A 21,659-nucleotide genomic window follows, 5' to 3' on the forward strand; every position below is an offset into this window, starting at 1 on the left:
TATTAACTGTTTGTGAGGTTATTAATATTTAAAAAATGGATTATATAAGACGTGAGCCCAGTCCAACATCCATGCATCTATAATTCCAGAGATCTGTCTGTCTGTATAGCTGCTTATAGACAAGCCCTGAACTCTGGACAGTCTCCAGACATTCTCCCGAGGGGCGGTATGCTAGAAGGCAAAGGTCTGAGTCACTTGCCTCGGACATTCTCCAGCTTCTCCTGCCAGCCCCGTAGTAGAACCTCTGGATAATGTCCATGTGAACCCATGTTAGAAAACAGCAGGAGATTAACCAGCACTGAGTGGGAGTATTGATGACGTTTCTAACATGCAGACGACGTGAAACTGACAAACAAAGACACAGATAAAGATGTCAAGAGAGCTTTTGGTGTTTAGGGCTAACGCTAGTGTTGATGTGCTGTCAACAAAAAAACGTGATCTCTGCATCCTGGATCAGCCTGCTGCAACATCCCTAACAAGAATCCTCTGGATATTTATGTGTTGTTGTGAATGCTTATGAATGGAGAATCTCCTGCTGCGATGTTCATGTGTGAAAGGAAAACTCCAGAGACGTTTTGGTCCCAATTCTGCAGCCATCCTCTGGAGTTCATGTCTGAAAACGGCTTACGTGGAATGCGTACGACAAGACCATTCTTATTAGTCTAATAGTACTCAAGGCAGTGCATGGTTGTATTTGTTGTGAATAAGTCAGGTGATACATTTAATATGTAAAGACTTTGAATGAGCAGGCGACCAGTGCTCTTTAGCTATAACTCATCAGTGTACGGACAATGGGCCCTTCCACAGAAACAGCAACAACATCTGATTTCCCAGTTTGAGTTCCGGGTTGATCTTCACTGAATTAACTGGTGCTCTTTGTGCAGCAGCCGTGACGCAGCTGCAAAGTTCTGTGGACGGAGTTTCAGAAAGAAAACTGCAACCAGTATTACCTCAGAGCAAACAGCCCTATCCAAACACTGCACTACACTTCTGAAAGAGAGCTGCTCTATTTCAACAGCTCAACTCATTTTAGAGTGTCCTCTTCCTGGAGAGCATTAGGCTGGGACTAACACGCCATCAAACTGTTTAACACTCAGGATGATTCAGCTGACGATAGGATCATGTTGGTGGGTGATTCTCTTAACCGTGAGTAATACAGGTGGGATTATAATGACTACATATTTAGTGCTGTTGGAAATATAACCTAAGAAATTGACTTCCTTACAAAAGCAAGTCAATTTCACAGTGCCTCTTCTCCCTGTTAAGAAAATGTCTCATTTTGGGTAAAACCTCCTTTGGCCCCATCCAACTCCAGCTGTTGGACCTTATTCCTCTTTCCCTGCCTCCCCTTTCATCTTGATGCTCCATATTAGACCTACAGAGTCCTGGACGTCCTCAGAGTAGGGTTGCAAAGGGGCGGCAAATTTCCGGTAAATTTCCAGAAACTTTCCGGAAACTTTCCATGGGAATAATCAGCCAGGAAATTTTGGGAATTTTGAAAAAAAAAACAATTACACAAATTAAACGCTGAGCACTAAAAACATCATTCAAAACTCTATTTTAAAGATGTATGGAATGGAGTGTTTTTTTACAAGCTTTTTTCTCATCTTATTCTACAGAGCATTGCCACGTGCACTATCTCCTGTGTGGAGACATTTCCCCCCAGCCAATGTAGAAGGAAAGGCTGTGTACATTTGCAAGTACTGTGCAAAGACCTATGTTAAGAACACAGAGAACAAAGATGCAGAAGCATATAGTCAAGTGCCCAAAGTTTCCTCAGGGCTCAAATCAGCCTATGAAAAAACAAAATGTTTATATTTATGTCTGTATATGACAAGGTAAATACAGTTAGTATAAATTACCGTTAATTCCCATGGAAAGTTTCCAGGTTTGAATATTCTCGGAATTTTGAAACCCTACCTCAGAGGCTGACGGTCAGCTCCTACATGGCTGCCAACGAGCAGGAAAGAACAAATCTTCTGGGGCATAATGAATGAGAAGAATACCGTGAGACAAAAAAGGAGAGCGGGGCAGTAATGACTGGGAATCACAGATCCCACGTGAGCCTTAACTGATGAAACCAGGCCTTTGCTTGATGCATACAAAATAGCTGTATCTCAATTCGGAATTGTCTTTCGGAAAATGCATTTGTAATTACGTCACAGTGGCCAAACTACACCGTCCCAAATGGAACAAATGCGGCCGACAAATGTGTCCTTCCACCCCTGAGCAGCGGAGGATCCACCGGGTGAATCCTTCCCAGCCCAGCATGTCCCATGATTCATTGCCCTTCAGTGACGAACAGTTTTTCAAAGAGGTAAAACTGAGGCGAAAACATCATACGAATATATTTTTAAATGTAAGTACTGAACCCAACAGCTAACGATACACACGTTAAGAAAAACAATTTTGTCCATAGCTTTGTTGCTAGGCGACGGCTGTAAGGGAGGGACAAGATGGTGACGCAATGGGAAGTACATTTCATCTCAGGTAAATGGCCAAGGATGAGTATAAAGCCATTTTCAAAAATGTTACTCATTTTAAACATATAACATTGAGCATTGATCATGTGTAGCTATAGCTGGTGTGTACTGAGTGTATATTCTCATGATGAATCGGAGATTTCTCCTTAATATTACAGCTCCGTCTTTGAGTCATATATTTACGCGGCTCTCTGGCAAGAGCTGGCTTGTAAGCCTATGTTTCTGGTGGCGGCAATCACACAAAATAATAAAACAGTAATCACTTTCCCTGAGCTGATTCATCTCTGTGCCTCTGGCGAGCTTGGAATGTGCGGCAGCAGTCGCACAAAGCAATCACACAGCGGCGTGTTTCCCTCCGGTCTGAGCCGGAGCCTGTGCTTCTGGTAAATACAAAAGGGGAAGCAACTACATAAAATATCAGACAACTGAGCCAGATTCTCTCAAACCACACTTATACTTTGAACCATTACAGTAATTATTCAATGACACATTTCTAAATCGTTCCTAACACTGATTTCCCTGCAATAATCTGGCAAACGCATGTTTTTTCAATCATTTCAACCTGACAGTTATTTCCTTTGATAGATATCTCTATTATCATATGAAGCGTCACAACCTATGACCAAAAGGAACCAAAGCTTAATGTTCAATCAATCAATAACATTTTAAATGAATAGCCCATATTCACAAATCACAATTTGTCTCATTGGCCTTAACAAGGTGCGACATCGTCTGATCACAATCGATCACCATTTTCCATGATCACGAAGCACCATCCACCATTTTGATCCGTGATCGGCTGCCCCCATGATCACGATCCACCATCACGATCTGGGCTTTGCCCTCCACCTTCATGATGATAATGTGATAATCACCATGTAGCGCATTACATCTGCCAAGCAGGTTATGTGTATGTTTTGTTTTTCTGTCTGGTCGTCAACAGGATTACCCATAAACTACTAGATGAATCACAACAAACCGATGACTAACTGACATCTAAGCATAAACCCTATACAGTTTGATGACATTTTTTGGAAGTGAGGACATTTTGGCCAGTCCGCACTTCTTCAAAGGGCTGTTTGAGGGTTAAGTCTTGGTTTTAGGGTTAGGGTTGGAATTAGGTTTAGGTTAGGGTTAGAGTAAGGTTTAGGGTTTTTGTGTGTGTCTGTGTCTGAGAGTATGTGTGTCTGAGGAAGAGAGCGAGCCCATATGATGGAAGATATTACTAATTTAAGAAAAGTATTGATCATTATGTGATGATCAGTGTTGACATTGTTGCACATTTCAAACAAATCAAGGTTTGAACTGCAGCGGGTCAGAGACGTCAGCTGAGTCTGTGTCTCTGTGTGTGAATCAGTGAGTAAAGTATCGTCCATCACGATGTTTCACTGCTTACATCGTCATTATGCCAATTAAGTTGACATCGGACAAACCTATTGGTCAAGTAAGAATCATAAGCCAGATAAATAGGTGATATCAACAATTTAGTTTCACTTTCTCTGCGTGTCCAGAATTCATTCAATCTATGGCGGTAGTGGGGCTGCACTCGTACGCACAGTCAGGCCACTCTCACGCTCAACACATTCCATGGTCATGAGAGAGGACTGCATTGTGGGCCACCTGCAGTTAAGTCCACAACTGCAGCTGGCACCATGGATGGTAACCACTTTAGGGAGCGTCCAGCTATGGAGGGAAACTCTAAATTAGACATCATTATCCTATTGAGAAATCTAAACAAATTGGGTTCATTTTGAATCTGTTTGTCTGTGGAACGCATATCTAGTGGACTGTTCACATTATTGACTTTGCACATGACAAAGTGCTTTTTTCTAAATTTGAAGAGATTTGGACACGTGATACGTTCGATATTAATAAAATTTGAATAAACAACCAGCGCACTGTAGCAGTCAATGAGATGGCGCAGTAATAGTCTTTCTATAGACTTGAATCGTTCTCTTTATCCTTGTATAAACTACAGCAGCAGGCTGCAGCCCGTGGTTACTAATATCAGCCCCACTAGATACCTTGATTGGATGGATGGACTGACACGATTGACGAGTATAGCGGGTGCTGATCTCATGACAAAATATCCTTAAGGCCGGCGCATGCTTGTGCAACTGCGTCGGCGGCTTTTCACGCAGCTGTGTCGCAGGACTTTCTCATTCATGCTTCCCCAAGCTAGCCCAAGAGTTGCGCCTCTTACAAAGCAATTCCCCGCCAGAACACTAGGCGGAGTAATGTTTTTTGTCGAAGACGGCCTTAGAGACGCCTTCTTTCTTCTTCGTCGATTGTTTAGTTACATAGCCACTCCGGCTCCTCATAGCCTTTTTTCTGGCGGACAAATCGGCCAGTCAGTGACGGGTTATACAAGTGGTCATACTTTCGGATCTCTTCTGCCAAACGCTCTTCTATTTGGTCCATATTCGTTCTTCTAAATCTTCCGTTGTTTGTGCCGGTATTATGTGGGATGAAACCGGAAATGCGACTCCGGAAAGGATGTAGTTAGCAGACCAATCACATCCCTTGCGGGCTGCGTGAGGCTCGCGGAGCTTTGCCATATAGTTAGAAAAATTGGGCGACGCACGTAAGCACGTAAGAAGAGATACATAAGCACGCAAGGAGCGCGGAAGGGCTCTTGCGCTTGCGGGCCCGTGAAAACGCAGAAGCATGCGCCGGCCTTAAGAATCACTTCCTCCTTAGCAATTTGTCTTCAAAGTTAAAGTCCAGAGTTTGTTTTGCTGCTGTGCTGCTTAAATATCAGGCTAATTACATAACTTTTATCTTGAAAAGTTGTGAACTTGGGTTTGAAGATTGTGTCAATAGGTTACCAGACCAAGAATAATTTTACAAAACCATATGCTACAAGATGCATGAATATTGTACAACATACAATATGAAGCATTATCAAAATACAGTTTGTCTCAGCCGTACTGTTCAGCCCAATAAGACAATCCTGCTGCACTGAGATGAGAATGAGCCGAGGTAATAAATATAGCCACATGCTCAGGTTTCATACTTGTTATTGTAATCGCTGCTGCTGTCCCTAGAGGACCCACTGTACTTTTGTACCCACTATATCAACGAGACATAAAACAAGCACAGGCCAAAAACATTCTCTGAGCTCCACTGTCCTCCACAGGTTCTTTGTAATCAGGATCCCAGCAGCCTGCACCAGTACCAGGCCTAACAATCTGGAGGATAATCATAGTCACAATTAATTGTGATTAAATAATAAGGCTGCTGCCGTCTCACACCTGCTGAGCCTCCATGTGTATTTAAGAGAATTGTGACATCACGTACGAATAATAATACGAGCGGGTTTAATTAATGTGGCAGCGGCACGCTGACATGTGGACCAGCCTGCTGGAGAAACCTGCTCACACACTGGGTGAAATCTGCATCTTCACTGGTGGAGGCAGGAAACATGGAAATGATATGATGACCTTCTCTACGATCTTCACTGATTCCTTTTCTCTTCTCCTGGCTCACTCTGACAGAAATATGAGGATAAAGGATTCCTTTTATTCACTTTCTTGTTAAAGTTACCTGAGATGATTGTTATCACAAACCTGTGTAAGATGAATAAGAAGCTAGAGCCATCAGCAGGGCAGCTAAACTTGACTTAGTTTAGCTTTGCATGCAGCAGACAGGACGAAACAGCTTGCTGGCCTTTATCCCAAAATAATGACATTTTTTCAAATATGATCATAGGATAATGGATATCTTAATGACTGTAATTGTAAAGAAAGGAGCCCCTCAAACCCAACAGGTTTTTTAAAGCCAGTCTATGGAAAAACGATCACGTGCTGGCTAATCTTGGAATAAATGCAAATGACACACACACACACACACACACACACATACACACACATACACACATATCCACACACATCCACACACATCCCAACCCCCAGTCCTCTAGTCCCTCGGTTCCCAAACTGGGGTACATGTACCCCAAGGGGTACGCAAAGTGGTTCAGGGGGTACGTGGGGAGAACATTTTATCTGCGTTTTCAAAGTGAAAAAGCCCATTACATTTTCAAACTGAGCAATAAATAATCGTGCAATATTAAATAGTCTGAATAGCCAACTCGCATTGCCAAAAATACCCATATTCAGCTAAATAATTACACTGCCAAAAAAAGTTACTGGGTAGGTTAGTGACCGTTAGTCAAAACTAGGGATGGGCATAATTAATCGACAATCGATTAATTGATCCTTAAGAAGTTTTGTAGTTATTATAAGTCCTGAAATCCCTGACAATTTCAAAGTTTCAAGTGTTATAGGCTGTATACGTGCGTCGGGGGTGGGGGGGGGGGTACGTAGCTGGAGATTGAATGTCTGAAGGGGTACGAGACTGTAAAAACTTTGGGAACCACTGCTCTAGTCAAAGCTACGTCCTAAAACATGCACTGCTAGACGACGACTTTTCTGTGACTCGCTCGCTAACTTCTGGCAATCATCTCTGCTTCAGTGGTGAATGTCTCTCCAGCTGAAGACTCTGGTCATGTGGGACTGTAGCCAGGGTGCCAACTGTAAAAATGATCGGTCGTGTTTATGACAGTCCTGCAAGGGCCACAGACACAGCCTTTTTTCAATTAACTTTAGTCATTGATGGCTAGATAAATAAAATATTCATCTTATTGAAGTAGTTTTCCTGCTTGAGCAGCCTATTTTCTCTCCACGTACCATCTTGCTTTTGAATCGTTTCTCTTTTCCTCTCTTTCCCTCCCTGAGGCGCCTCGTCCAGGCCTGAAAGTCCCAGCCCAGGCAGGATGGATCTCCAAAGTGTCCGCTCTAAACACGCCACTTAATCCTCTGATGGGAATATTGGCTCGGCTCCACAGTCCTATCTGTCCAGGTTAACGTCTGTAGCTGGTGTGTTTGTGTGTGTGTGTGTGTGTGCGTGCGTGCGTGCGTATGTATCTGTCCCACACAAACCACCTTGATCGCAGCTGAAGACATTTTATTCTCTGCACTTCCTCTGTCCTGCAGAGTCTAGTGGTTTCATTTATCAAAGCTTGCATAAAACAGAATCTGTGTATAGGAACAAGAAGCTGGTGTTTACAGCCGTTTTCTGGACTTTCTCCAGAGTTTGAAGAACACAGGCAGGACTTAATCCCTTATCAACAAAAAGCTCTCGTGACATCTTAGTTGGTGTCTTCTACGTGTATTGCACCACTTTTTCATTCTGAGAATTTGTTTGCGTTGGTCACATGTTAGAAACCTCATCAACACACTCACTGGCGGCGGAGCAGGATCTGCTGCTGTGTTCTTACATCGGCTCATTCTCTGGAGCTTTCACTCAGGGACGAGAGACTCTCCCGATAAAGTCCAGAGGCTCTCTGTCAGACATTTGCGATCTCACTCATCCGGAGATTCTCTTCAGTTCAGTGCATGTCTGAAAGCAGCTTATGAAACATGGCCAATGAATAGTGATACATACATGTCAGCTCTCACCTGTTCTACATTCATCTGTTCATTTACACACAAGCACGCCACAGAGCTCTGTCTGTCGCCAGCACATCCCTTTGAAACAGCCTCGATGTAGCAGCCGAGAAAGACAGAATCTGAAAACATCACAGAGTGACTACAAAGAGACAGCAAGCGGCCCAGCATGCATTTGGTCAAGTAATGTTCGTGGACAATTCTTATTCTCCTTCACATCGTGTTCTGCAACATTTTCCTCCATTCCCACAAATTCATTTGTTGTCACACAAGTGCTCATTAGGCACAGTTCCATCGAGCCTGCTGCCAGCCACCAAACTGCACACCAGGCGGCCTCTGTATTAAAGTTCAACTGCTGAGAACCAGAGCCCACCACAGTATCTGATGCTGCTCAGCTCCAACCAAACAGTGTCGACAAATGACTGTATGTGTAATGACAAAAATACACATACAGAAAAGGGGAGTGTGTATGTGACCGTCAAATAAAGGATCGCAGAAATCCAAACATATACAGGGCTCAGCACAACTTCAATGCAATTCATATAACTCTTTTACACTTAGAATTAGCAGGTATACTCAGCCATTTAAAAAATGTGTTGTCAAATTGATTGACTCCTTCCCCACTGCCAGTGGAGGAGTTGTTTCCCCCCGGTGCATCATGGTCTATGTCGTGCTCTCTCACTTCGCTGTTTCACCAAATTAGCGTGTTCACTCAGGTGTCACAGTTCCGTCCCTGCCAATCAGAGTCAGAGCCAATAAAAAGCCGTGTCTACCGCAGAGTCATTGGTCAATTGAATCCATTCCCACTGCAGACAAACGCCAGATGTTAGCGGGTGTAACTGGGTTTTTTGAACAGAGGGAAACACAATCTACGGCAACTCAGCAGGACAACTAGTCTTGATTTCTAGATCACAAACAACACGAGCAACACACAGCAAGAGATTTCAGGACGAGAGCCACTTTTACTAAATCCCCGTGAAACCACCAGGGAATGATGTTATGAATGATGCAGAAGTAAGAGAGGGGGCATTAGATAAGACAGCTGAACACACACTCATCTCTGTGAGGAGACATGACAAGTGGCAAAACAGGCAGAGCAGACCTGACATGTCATGATCTGCCCTGGGAAACGGCTTCATCAAAAATACATTTGTATAGTTTGTCACGTGGTTCAGACCTGCGTGTTCTCCTGTGAGCGCTGACCCGTGAATTGAACCTCAGAATAAATGTTAAAAAATAAATCTCTCTCTCTGTCTTTTTCTCTGCAGGTATCTCTGACTCCAGAGCTGCAGGATCCAGATCTGACTACTAATCAACTATTATCATTACTATAATTATTATTATTAGGGTGTCATTAACAACATCGTTACATAATATCACTTGTTGATTTTATTATAACAAGTTTGACAGAGCTATGATATTCTCTCCTCTCTTCTCCATTTTTCTCCGCTCTCCCTGAGCAGTCGAGGCAGATGGCCGACGGCACTGGGTCTGGTTCTACAGATTTCTTCCTGAAAGTTGATTCTCTCCCCAGTCGCCAAGTGTTTGCTCGTTATGGGAACTGTTGGGTTTTCCTGTTCGAGATAATGTATGTTGTGATTTGGTGCTATACGAATAACATTTAATGGAGTTGAAATTAAATTAAACTCTGTTTTAAATTGAAAAAAACACACACTGACTAGAAGAGACCTATTCTTCCTTATCTAAACAGAACTGAACCTGATTCATACTATTAATTATTAAGGTAATCAATTTGCAATGATTATATTATAATAGGTAAATAAATAAAATAAGCTATTTTTCCATTTATATCCAACAAGCCACTGTGTCCAACACAACATCAGTAGCCAATTTCATATTTGAATAATTTCATGCTCATTCCATTTGTCATTGTCCCTCTGATGGTGGCAGAGCCCGGTCCATCAGAGCAGCCCGCTGCCATCCTGGTGAGAGCCGATGGAAGGTGGCATTTTGCTGGCACAACTAGAGCTGCCGCAGCTCCACTGCTGCTCCGTTGGATCCAGACAGACAGGTCCAGACGCTGCACATCAGGCTGTACTCCTCACTATGCTAATGAACTCACACAAAGTTAGGGACTAACATCGCAGGTCTGATGAGAAAAGGCAGCAGCAACAGGGAGGAGAGGAGAGAGGGGTGCTGGGAGGTGTGGAACAAGTGAGAACAAACAATCTGTTCAGATAGAAGGAGCCAGAGCTTACAGCTGTAGTGTGCTGCTGCTCTTCTTCTTCAGCTGAGGACTAAAAACAAACATCTCTTCTGACTACACCTTGGACTTAATTTTTTTTTTTTTTTTAACTTAAAAAAGAATTTAGTGGCACTTTAGTGGTTTCTCTGAAAGCTGAATGAATACAGACCCTTCTAGTGACTGACAGACACATCCAGATGTCGGGCAGTGCAGCAGATGACACTAGTTTGTCTAGAAAAGACACATCTCACTCAACAGCTGGATGGGTTGGCCCAGCAACCCCCTCAGCCAAATCATTGAATCTGCACTTGAGGGGGGAAAAAACACCTTAAACTTAGGAAACATCTTTGTACGTCCCTGCAATGTCCCTGGTGGACATCTGGAGGGATACTATTCACCATCCAGAGACAAAGGCAGCTCGTGACAACAACATGACACTTCTCACTGACCTGTGGGGGGGGTATTCTGGACATGGAGTCTCGGGTTTTCGGACGATAAATGCTCCAGCCTCGTCCACCATTTTATTGCTGCAGCCACTTCATTAACCGTGGACTTATTCGTACTTAAAAACACACAGTGAGTATCCACGACCCTTCAAAACACATTTGATGCCGGCGGGTCCTCAATAACCCAACAACAACAACCTGAGCATCCCGTCCACCCGAGCACGTGTGCGCGGGGGTGAAGCCACATCGCACGTGTGCGCGGGGGTGAAGCCACATCGCACGCACCAGATGTTAAGTCCATCCAGCTGTGCCCGGGCAGGCGCAGCTGCTTGGGTTCTAACTCTACAGGCAGCTGTGTGGCTCAGATGGGCTCATGGAGTCAGGGCAGACAGGTGGAAAGTTCAGGAGTCGGTGGTCCTCACCTTTCTGTCCGGAGGGTGGACGCTCTCTGAACGTGCGTCGGAGCAGCAGCTGCGCGTAAAATGTTTGGAAACAGCTTGTCACCCGAGGATGGAGAGAGCGCGAATATCGCTCCCTCTGTTTAACTGTTCACTGACACACTCCAAAGACACACACACAGACTCTCACCATCGTCTCGCATCCACTGACTCAATTCACCCCCCCTGGTGCCTCCTCTTCCCGTCCTCTCTCCTCCCTCCGCTCGCTCACTCAGCGCGCATCGAGCGTCAGCAGCGCTGCTGCGTCCCCGGTGCCAGGCTGCTCGCTGTCCCTCCACCAGCCTCCAGTGTCAACAGCCGACTCGCTTCACCAGCACACAGGACTGCTGCCTCTCTCACTGTCTGTGCCGCTGTTTTGACGCTTCCGCCGCTCGGCAGCAGGGTCAGGTAACTCCACACTCACCTGGAGGTGGAGGAGGCTGCCACTAAAAGCGACACTGCTGCCCCCATGTGGGCTGAGAGAGCCACGACAACCCACAAAACATGGAACGGTCAAGGTTTAAAGCAAGGGTTCCCAAAGTGGGTCCGGGGAACCTAAAGGGTCCTTAAGGGGTCTCCAGGTGGGTTGTTTTCAGAATAAGTTCAATCCTGAGTACGGTGGAGTATTGGGGCCACATTGCAGATCCAGACATTTCGAGAATAAAGTCTTAAATTTACAAGAATACAGTCATCATTTTATGTGAAAATAAACACAACATTACAAGAAAATAAGTCATAATATTATCATAAGAAAATCAACATTATATATCGTAATTTTAGGCTACATGTAATTTCAGAAGAGCAGTTTGGGAAAACTTGGGAAACCTTACTTTATAATAGGTTTCACAAATAATGAAATGAAATTAAATCTTTTGGTACATTAACACTTCAAAACCTTAAGCATTTAACTAATACGTACTTTGAAAAGATTGTGCGCAGGGGAAATTGTCGGGGGAAATTGTCTCTTACGTGGAGGAGGCAATGGCCGTATTTTTTCTCTGCCTCAAATTTTGCGATTTTTTATTTTATATAATTACTTTTATTCATATATATTGACGCGACTTCATTCTCGTTATATTATGACTTAAATGTTTTTTTCATCTTCAATGTGGCCCTAATACTTCCCTGATAACAATTCCACACCATTCCCAACCTAGAGTTTGAGAATCACTGGTTTAAAGGATGTTACTGTCTCACGCAGCTTTAGAAGCAATAAACTTTGTAAAACCGGTTTTAAATTAAATTTTCACAGTGTCAGTACGAGGAAAGACAAAAAGGCAAAATAAACCCTCAAAACATCAGTATGAAGCGTCCTCATTATTTCGACGGATATGTGTACTTACAAATTGTACCACAATCAAAAGTATAATGCATTTACACAGAAATGTATTCAATTCTTTTGAAGAATGTTTTTTACATTTCCAAACGAGTAACAAAGAAGAGACTGAAGCTCTCCATGGACAACAAAAACAGTTTCCATTTATTGTTATCACTTTGGGATGTTGTGTGTGGGATGTGGGGATAGGTTTGTTGATTAATAGTTGTACAGTTTTTACATAGTTTCTCGCTCTTTTGGAGAAGTAACTGTATGGGGATTTTATTCCAAGAGATAAGAAGTATCTAAACAGTGTAGAAAAAGAAAATAATAGCCAATATTCAGGCCCCCCCCCCCCCCCCCCCCCCCCCCGAGCAAAACAAGTTAACAATGCCATGTTATCAGTGCATGTCCTATATTCAAAACTTCACTCAGCCTAAATAAATCTAGTATAGTCTAGTTCTCTCTCCAGTCGTCTTGGCGACACGGTTGTACCATCTGTTTTAAGAGAAAAATCTTCAAATGCTCGATTGCCAGGAGAGAGACCATCATCCATCAGTCAGCCTGTGACACACTCCACACATGACTTGACACAAATGAACGTGTCTGACCTCTACCATAATGAAGAGGTCAATAACACAAAGAGAACAAATTGCTTGTTAAGACCTCACCTCAGACCTGGCTTTGTTGTTTTGTAAACCATATCAGGAAGTGTTTAATCTCACTAGTGTTTCTCTTGTATCATCTGGTCTCCTGCCTCCGCTCTTTGTTCCCTCTTAGAGAAAGAAGTGCAGGTATCTGCAGCACTGCTGATAAGTGCTGATGTTTAGATAAGGAGATTTGCTCTGATACAGGACGCAAGGTATTCACACACATTCATTTCAGCCTTTGCCCTGAACACATCTTCTGTCATTAATCCCCAGTGGACCTGACCTGGTCTCTCTCTCACATAAAAACAACTACATAAAGGAGCTCATAAACCTTGAAACTTTGAAGACTCGTGTGAGAGAAATTGGAGCAGCTTCATACCGCACTTGTTCTTGTTTTGGTGTGAATCCGGAGCTTTAGTCCCGTGCCTTATCTTTTTTTTTCTTTTTTCAAATGTATTTTATCTGTGTTATGTGATTTCCGTGTGTCTTGTGACTGTTTTTTTTTTTTTTTTGTATGCTGCTGTCTTGGCCAGGCTTCCCTTGGAAAAGAGGTAATTGTATCTCAACGGGACCGACCTGGTTAAATAAAAAGGCAAATAAAAATAAAAATAAAACATATCAATAGATCGAAAAAGGGAAGATCAGCTAGAAGGACATGTGGAGCAGAATCAGCGTCCTTCTTAGATCACCCTACGAGGTCCTTCCCTCACTGAAAAACCTCCAGCAGTGCTGGAATAAGATTCATCCTGCCCACTATGCTGAACTCCAGCTTTCCTCAGGCACATCCTCACTGGTTGTAAAATAGGTTTCTCCCAAGCTAGGTATATGTGGAGACACAACTAGGTACTCAAATGACTTGCAACAAAAATAGAAACAAGGAGAACTCCTACCAATGCCTAGCCATTCAAAATATCATGCACATTCGTCCGTGAGGGGGAACAGGGACAGAAGGTTCTCCTCCACTGACCAGTAGTGGTCAGATGGAGCAAGACCAAGACTGGGAGATGTTGGTGGATGTGGGCCAACTACTTACAGTCCCATCACATATTGTATACCACCCTAAGACCTGACCGGATACTCTGGTGGAACACCCTGCGCGTCGTCCACTCTGTAGAATTGACAGTACCCTGGAAGGATAATGTTGATGAAGTGAATGTGCAGACATGGCATTTGAGGCAGAGCAACGTGGTTGTTTATCAATAGTTTTCCCTGTGGAGGTTGACAGCAGGGGCTTCATTGCAACATAACCTAAACCATAAGTTTGCTCAGAGATCTGGGGATCTATTGACAAGACCTGCACCAGACCATAACAGAAACATCACACACTGCAGAACGCTGCAGCCAATGGCTCTGGATCAGGAGGAAAGATCCCAACTGGGCCCCAAGATGCTAGAGACCTGCACCCAGGTCTGATCAACCTGTGGTGGGCCTGCCTTAGAAGAGGGTGTCTTGTAATTAAAAGGTCGAAACACCTGATGACAGTAAGGTCAGAGATCTGTCTCTAAAATCCACTTGTGGTCACTAGCATCCCATAATATCAACTGACGGTTGGCATCTTAATTAGTGTGTCAGACCTTCAAACATACAAGCAGTTGCAGCTGGTGAATACTGAGCGGTGGGGCGCCACCCCCTCCAACCTACTGAGACAAAAAAGCCTGTTTAAAATTGTTAAACATAATTTAATTAGATAATATTTTACTCATGCAATGCTCCTGGTTGACAGTTAGCACCTGTGAGCTTTAAATATAAGTTGTTTTCAAATTGTATGTGGTTCAGTTCTGTCTAAATACACAATTCCAGGTGTGGGACGCCGGCCAAATAGAAGGGAATTTGGGTCCTGATATATTTTGCAACCTCAGGACCTGAGGCTACCTGACGAACGTCTGACGTCCCTGAGTTTCTTCTGCTACGAGCTCAACTATGGAGACTTCAATTGGAACTGCTGTGATTTCTTTACAAAAACACTTCAAAAAGAAAAGAAAAATGAGGATAAATAATTCAAAACACCAAACAGTTTTTATTAACACAAAACTTCATAGGTTTATTTAACAGTACATGTACATAAGAAAAATAAATATTTCTAGTTTTCATGTGATGTGCATTCTGAGGCGAAACATCATCACACTTGATGATGATCATGAGGTTTGATTGTGATGACAGTGTTTTTAGAACCACAAAATATCATCTCGTACACAGTGGAGAGCTCTACATCACCAGCTCATTCTCACAGCTGAACTGCTGTCAGTGCTTCATACTTTGCATGTCACTATTTCAGAGGTCTGTTAGTAATCAACTCAATCTTGAGACCCAAGTTCACATCTGTTCAAAATAAAAACTCAGCTCAATATAAAGCATTGCAGCAACAAAAAGAGCATTGTGTTTTTACTTTGAAGACAAATTGACAAACAGGAAGTGATTCTATGACTGTTGATGGACATCATCACCTGTGTTCTGTGTCTCAGTCTGGTATGGTGAAATAATCAAATTATCATGAATATAAAATATATAAAGAAAATCAACTGGTGATGATCTTGACAGATGGTTTAGCCCATTTGCTGAGCACTGCTGTATCTGAGGACGTAGAAGAAGACATGTACAACTCGGTCCACAGAGGGAAGGCTCACTGCCCACAGACTGCTACATAGTGCTGCTCACACACATATCCGAAAAGCCTTGTATCATCGGTTTCAATGGTGCTTTGATTACATTTCTTTAAATTATCAATAGTTTGCATTCATGTCTCTCACGTGAGAAACACAAAGTAAATAAAAACCTCCCTGAAAGCTTGAAAATAAATACATCTCAAGAAGTATATATATATTCACGCTAAAATTACCATTCACCTCCACCAACACAATCAAGTGTTTCAAATATTGCAAATAATGTTAATTAATAAAAACTGTAGTAAAAAACACATTGTGTGTCAGACCTTCAACAAGATATTACCTCCTCTCTGCATCAGAGATATGGAGTCCTCTAAACTGACTACATGTACAACCCCAACAAGATGGGACGGTATGAAAAATAAAAAATAAAGACAGCAGTGATTTCTAAATTTAATTTGACTTGTACTTCATTGCAGACAGTATGAACATAACATATGTTATGTTTTGTCTGGTCAACCTCATTTATTTGTAAATATAAATCCATTCAGGCCAACAACATGTTCCAAATAAAGTGGGGACGGGGTAATTTAGGGCTATTAAAGGGGTGGAATAATAATTTAAAAAATGAAGTGATTTGAAAACGGTGATGTCAACAGGGGATTGTAATCATGATTTGGTGCAAAAGCAGCATCCAGGAAAGGCCCAGCTCCTTAGGAGCAAAGATCGGCCGAGGATCGCCAGTTTGCCAACAAATGTGTTGGATATTTCATCTTCTACGGTGCATAACATTATTGAAAGATTCAAGGAATCTGGAGGAATTTCAGTGCATAAAAAGCATTTAAAAAAGCTAAAGTCGACAACGAAACCCCGTACCATTGCACCCCTTCAGACTTGTTTGTTTGGACAAGACGACCCCTGAAACACTTCATCACTCGGTGTTTTGAATCCCTAAACGTCTTTTCACTGTTGTGAAAAGGAATGGTAACATTACAAAGTGGTAAATGCCTTACCATCAAAACCTTTTTTTGAAATATGTTGCAAGAATCTAAATTAAAATAAGTATTTATTTTGAAAATAGAAAAAAAATGAATGAGGTCAAACATCAAATAATGTGCTTCTGTATTGTTTTTACAGGACAAAGATCATTTCTAAATCACTGTTCTCAGTTTGTTTTGTAAATGTAACATCGCGTCCCAACCTTTTCTCATACGGGGTTGTACAAATGGCGTGTACTCTTATAAATGTAACATGGCGGTTTGTTGATTCTTAGTCAAACCAGATGGTATCTAGCTCACAGTTTCATTATGAAGCATCACCCTGAGCTGCACAGTCACACCCGGTAATCAGATGCTCTCTTCAGTCGTCTGGAAATATTCAAGTATCACCTCTCAGTTCCGAGCAGATGTAAACAATGCAGACACTGACGGACATCAAATAAAAACAGAGTCAGACTCTGAGTATAATAAATACTCTACAGACAACTAATGCAACACCTCTGAGTATAATTGACTCCAAATAAGCTGTCCAACTCAGAGCCTTTGGTGCATATTAAACTGCCCTGGCCACTTCAGTGCTCCATGAAGTCTGCACCTCAATTGGCTGCAGTTAGCTCAGGACAGCGGATGAAGTCAAACCTAAGTGCTCTTTTTATGAGCCGACATTGCTGCAGTCCTGGAGTTATGAAGTGGGTGCTATTTAAACCACACTTATCTTGCATTTTTTACAAGCTCTGATCTTAAGATAATAACAGTAATCCCTCTTTGATTCAAGTAACCTTCCCCCAGATATAATCTCCTACATATGTGTTTCAGTCTTCAAACAGTGCGTTTAAATAATCCTGCCTAGAGTCGACTGTGTCTCCATCCTCAGTCTGTGCTGGGATGGTGTAGTGTCTTGGTTTATTGTACCCCATGCTGGAGTCTGTCATAGAGACAAAGTGTGTCCTAGCCTGCCCCCTGCTGGAGATTCCTCTCATAGTTTTCCAGGCAGATGTTGACATGTTCAGTGAAATAGTTGCGGTCAGAGATGGCCCGGAGGAGGTCGTTCTGGACCAAGGTGATGTCGTACAGCTCAGAGGTGCAGGCTAGACGAGTGTCATCGCCACCTGCGTCCATGAAAATCTGAGAAACACACCCACACACACACACGCAGACACACACAGACACACACACAGGGAGAGAGAGAGAAGAGGAAGAAAGTTGTGTTTGTTAACTTTCCGGGGTTCTGAACGAGCTGCATTGTTTTTACTGGGTGAATCGTGTCAGTAGTAGCTTATAGAAGGAACATAGCATGTATAAAGTCCAGACTGCAGAGTATCAACAACTCACTGACAGATACAAACATACACACAAGAGTTAAGGTGTAAACAACACCACATCTTACATTACACTGAATGAATGTTGTGAGACGATGGTTTGTTGTGACATGTTCATCATCCTGGGACACTGACAGGATGCTGTTGTTCAGGCTGGTTCACTGTGACCATGTCATGACTCACTAGAGCACATGCAACAGCTGTTTGCACGATCAGATTTGTTCTTAACTCGTGAGAGCGATAAAAACTTGTTGTGTTGACCAATTCTCTTGCTTTTTGAAAAGTCAGGTGAAATATGTCTGCCGTTATTCAGACAAAATTGTGAAATTTCTTGGACTGTTGCAGTCGTCCCATAAGATTACATTATAGGCAATGCCGCTGTATAAGGGAGCCAGCAGAGACAATCTACTGGACTGATTCCAAAAGTAAAATTAATTTAAACTCCCACATTTATAAAACTCTTTTTATAAAAAAAATAATCAGGAGCCCAGGTTGAATAATTCCATAATTCCCCTTTTACAGATATAATGTCTAAAAAATCAGCTAAAATGAAAACTCTTCAATGTGGATGGAGCCCTGCTGGTTACTCACAGCTCCTACCCCATAACAAAGGGTGACTGAGCTTTTGCTTTTATCTATCAATCGAACATTATTTTTATAGCCCATATTCACAAAACAAAGTTTGTCCTTTAAGGCTTGACATGGTGCAACATCCTCAGTCCTTAACCCTCAGCAAGAGTGAGGAAAATTATTATTTATTGTAACATTGTTCAGCAAAGTGCTACATAAATAAAGTAAATATCAATCAGCGTTGCCAAAGGCCTGTCAGTGTAGCTCCAGTCCTCTCCGGCAAGAACCGTTGATGTATTTATGTTGATGAATAAGACGTAAGCGACAGTACCCTAGGCTGAACGATGGTTTCCTCGTCATTCTGTCGTATGTTGTCGTCTATGAAAATGTGCTGAACACTCTGGTCAAAGGGGTCGACCCAAAATGGCTTCCCCCCCCGTATGGAAAAGGTATTAGTCGACCACCTGGATGAGAAAGAAGATAACAGAAGTATTAGGAAAAGGGCGACGGAGGGAGTCCCACATGAATGATGGACTCATACCATTCAAAGTGGTCCTGAAAGCCCCCCAGCCCCTGGACTGAGCTGAAGTACTGATACAGGCCCCTCTCTCCATCTTGAGACGACACGCGGTCCTCGGCTCGGCTCAGGACGATTCCCTTCTTGGTACAGCGGATCTGGCCTGGAGTCATATTCACATTAATCTGAGAGGAGAGAGGAGGAGAGTCAGAGAGAGAGAGACACTGGTTTACAAGAAGAATTTAGACAGGACACAAATCTGTGAATCAATCATCTTCACAGTAGAATGTATTTTTAAGAAATTGGGTAGATGGACCCTCATGATTTAACTTCACCTTCAGATCAGGCAGATCAGGGAACAGTGGATGAGCCCCTTCATTCAGTGCTCTGTGCACAGCTCTCAGCACACGAGGTAGGTCTGATCCAAACGTACGAAACAGGATGGCAAATTCCCATCCTTCCTGTACCAGGTCTTTGAGCAGCTGGAAGAAGGACGGGAGGATCCAGTGGTACAGCCGTCCGTCCTCTCCTTTGACAGACAGCTCGCGGTCTCCCTGCAGACAGCAAAGTGAGGGAGCAGTCAGTAAAACACACACAAAAAAATACGTTCATTTGACTGCAAGTTACAATGTTCTGCAGTGTCACATAATAGTGTTCACACATAGGAAGTTCTCCAGAGGTCTTCAGAGAACACTAAGTGGGACAGGTTGGAGGCCCGGCTGGACCAGACGAGAGATTGTATGATGGGAGGAAAAGAGGAATAAAGGAGTAAAGAGGCAACATATAAAAGGTTCCAATGCCAAATGTAAAAAAAAGTATATTTTTTACTCCAACTCTCTTGCCTCACCCTCCCTCATCTGATCTCTTAGGTTAAAGCTCAAGCTGCTCCACTCACCGTTCTTCCCAGAAGCCTGGAGAACTTCCTTTTTTGTTTTTGCTGTTGCATTCATTTTCAGGTTTTATGTGTTTTTGATTTCGTATTTTTTCTGTATAGAGCTCAACAGAGTGGATCATTTCGGAATTTGCAGCATGATTCTCCTCGTTTAAAGTTTTGGACGGTTGCAGCGTATATTTGCTCTTGTCCCTGAATCTAAAACAAAAGTAAATAACTCTGTGCATTCTTTCCAACGTTTGTTATTATTGTGTTGTGTGTTTTGTTTGTACTCTGCATCATGTAACGCAACCATTAAGTGATTTAAAAATGTGAATAGGAATCTAAAAAGTAGTTGTCATCGCTGGGTAAAGATCTGAATAGATAATCTTGATCCATCTCTCCTGTGTGAATGCTTGCCTTGACACCCTCGGGCCAGCGCAGCTGATCCAGATGTTCATCGCGAACTCCACGGAAACGTTGTCCCGCACCTGAGGTGAAACCAGGCATCCGTCCAAACTGGTCGGAGTAACGAACTGCATCTTTGCGTGGTGGGAACAGGGACGGCGAGTCACTCAGCCATTCCCATTTTCCTGCAGGGAGGTGAGTAAAACAAAGTTTTTGTTAATGGCTTGAAATGCAGATGATCACAGAAAGTGGGAAGAGGTTTGTTTCCCCAGCTGCTCCTCCAGCAGGACAATAATACTCTATCCAAATCTATTTTCTTGTCCAATGATCTTGTTCACTACTTAATACAGTATATGCTAGTACACAATGGCAAATAATCACAGCACATGATGAATTTGGACCGATGTAACTTGGTTACAGTAAAGGCAGGTTTAAGAAATGACTTAATCCTTCAGTTATCATGAACCAAAGATAGATGGTTTATATTGGATGGACAGGGAGCATAGCTACCAAATACATAATTATGTTTTTCTCGAAAAACATTTGAATTGGTACAGGTCAGATCAGAGTCAACCAAACAGTATTTGAGAAAAAGTTAATTCAATATTTACTGTCATGTTTGAATTATTAACACATCATGAAACAATGAGCTACAGCTCAGCATCATTGAGATCTCATCGAAGTGTCAGGTTCAAATAACGTGTTCACTTGTTGTGTTGGTTCACAAAGTGTCGTCACTTGTGTCACTAGTGAAATAAAAGGATGTTCGGTGTGATCACTCAACACCACAGGAACAATGGCTCCAGTGCATCACCTGACAGAGACACACACACACAGTAGCAGCCATTGTGACAGTGAACCAGTGCATTCCCACTCTACCGTGTTTGTTGATCTCTCCCCAGGTGCAGGTGGTGAGGAAGTAGTCCAGAGCAGCCACAGTGCCCTGCCCCGTCACAGAGTCGGACACCACCACGGTGCTGTTCAGGTCCAGGTGCAGCACGAGCTTTCTCCTCTGGTGGAGGTTTGAGGACCGGAGCCCCCAGGGCACCGTCACCGCCGCGGGCTCCCCGGCCGCGGACACAGGCTCCCCGGGGACACCGCAGCCGTTGGTCCCGTCGTGTTGTTCCGCTTGTCGGCTGCTGTTCTCGGTGAAGTCCGCCATGAGGAGGCTGTTTCCGGTTAGAAACGAGCTGGACTGAAACAACCTAAGTAACCGGCTCCGCTCACTGACTCATACGACTTATTATTTACCGGTTCTTCCTCATACCCCATGCCGTCTTGCTCTTCATGTTCCTAGCTGTGCACCACCAAGCAAATCAAACAGCGCCACCCTCAGGTCTGTATATGAAACGCCTTCATCTTATGGGCTTCACGTGAGGTAATAATGGC

General features: G+C 43.1%; 1 protein-coding gene and 1 long non-coding RNA gene across 2 annotated transcripts in view; both read right to left on the reverse strand.

The window, feature by feature from the left end:
- Nucleotides 1-11,199, reverse strand: part of LOC128442769 (uncharacterized) — a 35,617-nt gene extending 24,418 nt beyond the window's left edge. Inside the window, exon 1 of the long non-coding RNA XR_008338882.1 lies at nucleotides 11,005-11,199. This is a non-coding gene — a long non-coding RNA (uncharacterized LOC128442769). The remainder of the gene's footprint in view (nucleotides 1-11,004) is intronic.
- Nucleotides 11,200-15,028: 3,829 nt separating this feature from the next.
- On the reverse strand, nucleotides 15,029-21,559 carry si:dkey-32e6.3 (uncharacterized). Its single transcript, XM_053424695.1, has 7 exons — nucleotides 21,522-21,559; nucleotides 21,150-21,439; nucleotides 20,283-20,455; nucleotides 19,327-19,545; nucleotides 19,016-19,176; nucleotides 18,806-18,938; nucleotides 15,029-17,710 (listed from the first exon to the last, which is right to left on the reverse strand). Exons 1-7 carry the CDS (start codon nucleotides 21,557-21,559, stop codon nucleotides 17,534-17,536), a joined length of 1,191 nt encoding a protein of 396 aa, XP_053280670.1. The 3' UTR covers nucleotides 15,029-17,533.
- Between the last annotated feature and the right edge of the window lie 100 nt (nucleotides 21,560-21,659).

This window comes from Pleuronectes platessa, chromosome 6 (genome assembly GCF_947347685.1).
Source record: "Pleuronectes platessa chromosome 6, fPlePla1.1, whole genome shotgun sequence".
NCBI lineage: Eukaryota > Metazoa > Chordata > Actinopteri > Pleuronectiformes > Pleuronectidae > Pleuronectes > Pleuronectes platessa.

Coding starts and splice junctions, on each gene's coding strand:
- si:dkey-32e6.3 (XM_053424695.1), bottom strand. CDS start 21,559: ATGAAGAGCAAGACGGCATGGGGTATGAGGAAGAACCG. Junction 19,177..19,326: donor CTGATCTGCCTGATCTGAAG/GTGAAGTTAAAT, acceptor CTCTCCTCTCAG/ATTAATGTGAATATGACTCC. Junction 17,711..18,805: donor AAACCATCGTTCAGCCTAGG/GTACTGTCGCTT, acceptor TGTGTTTCTCAG/ATTTTCATGGACGCAGGTGG.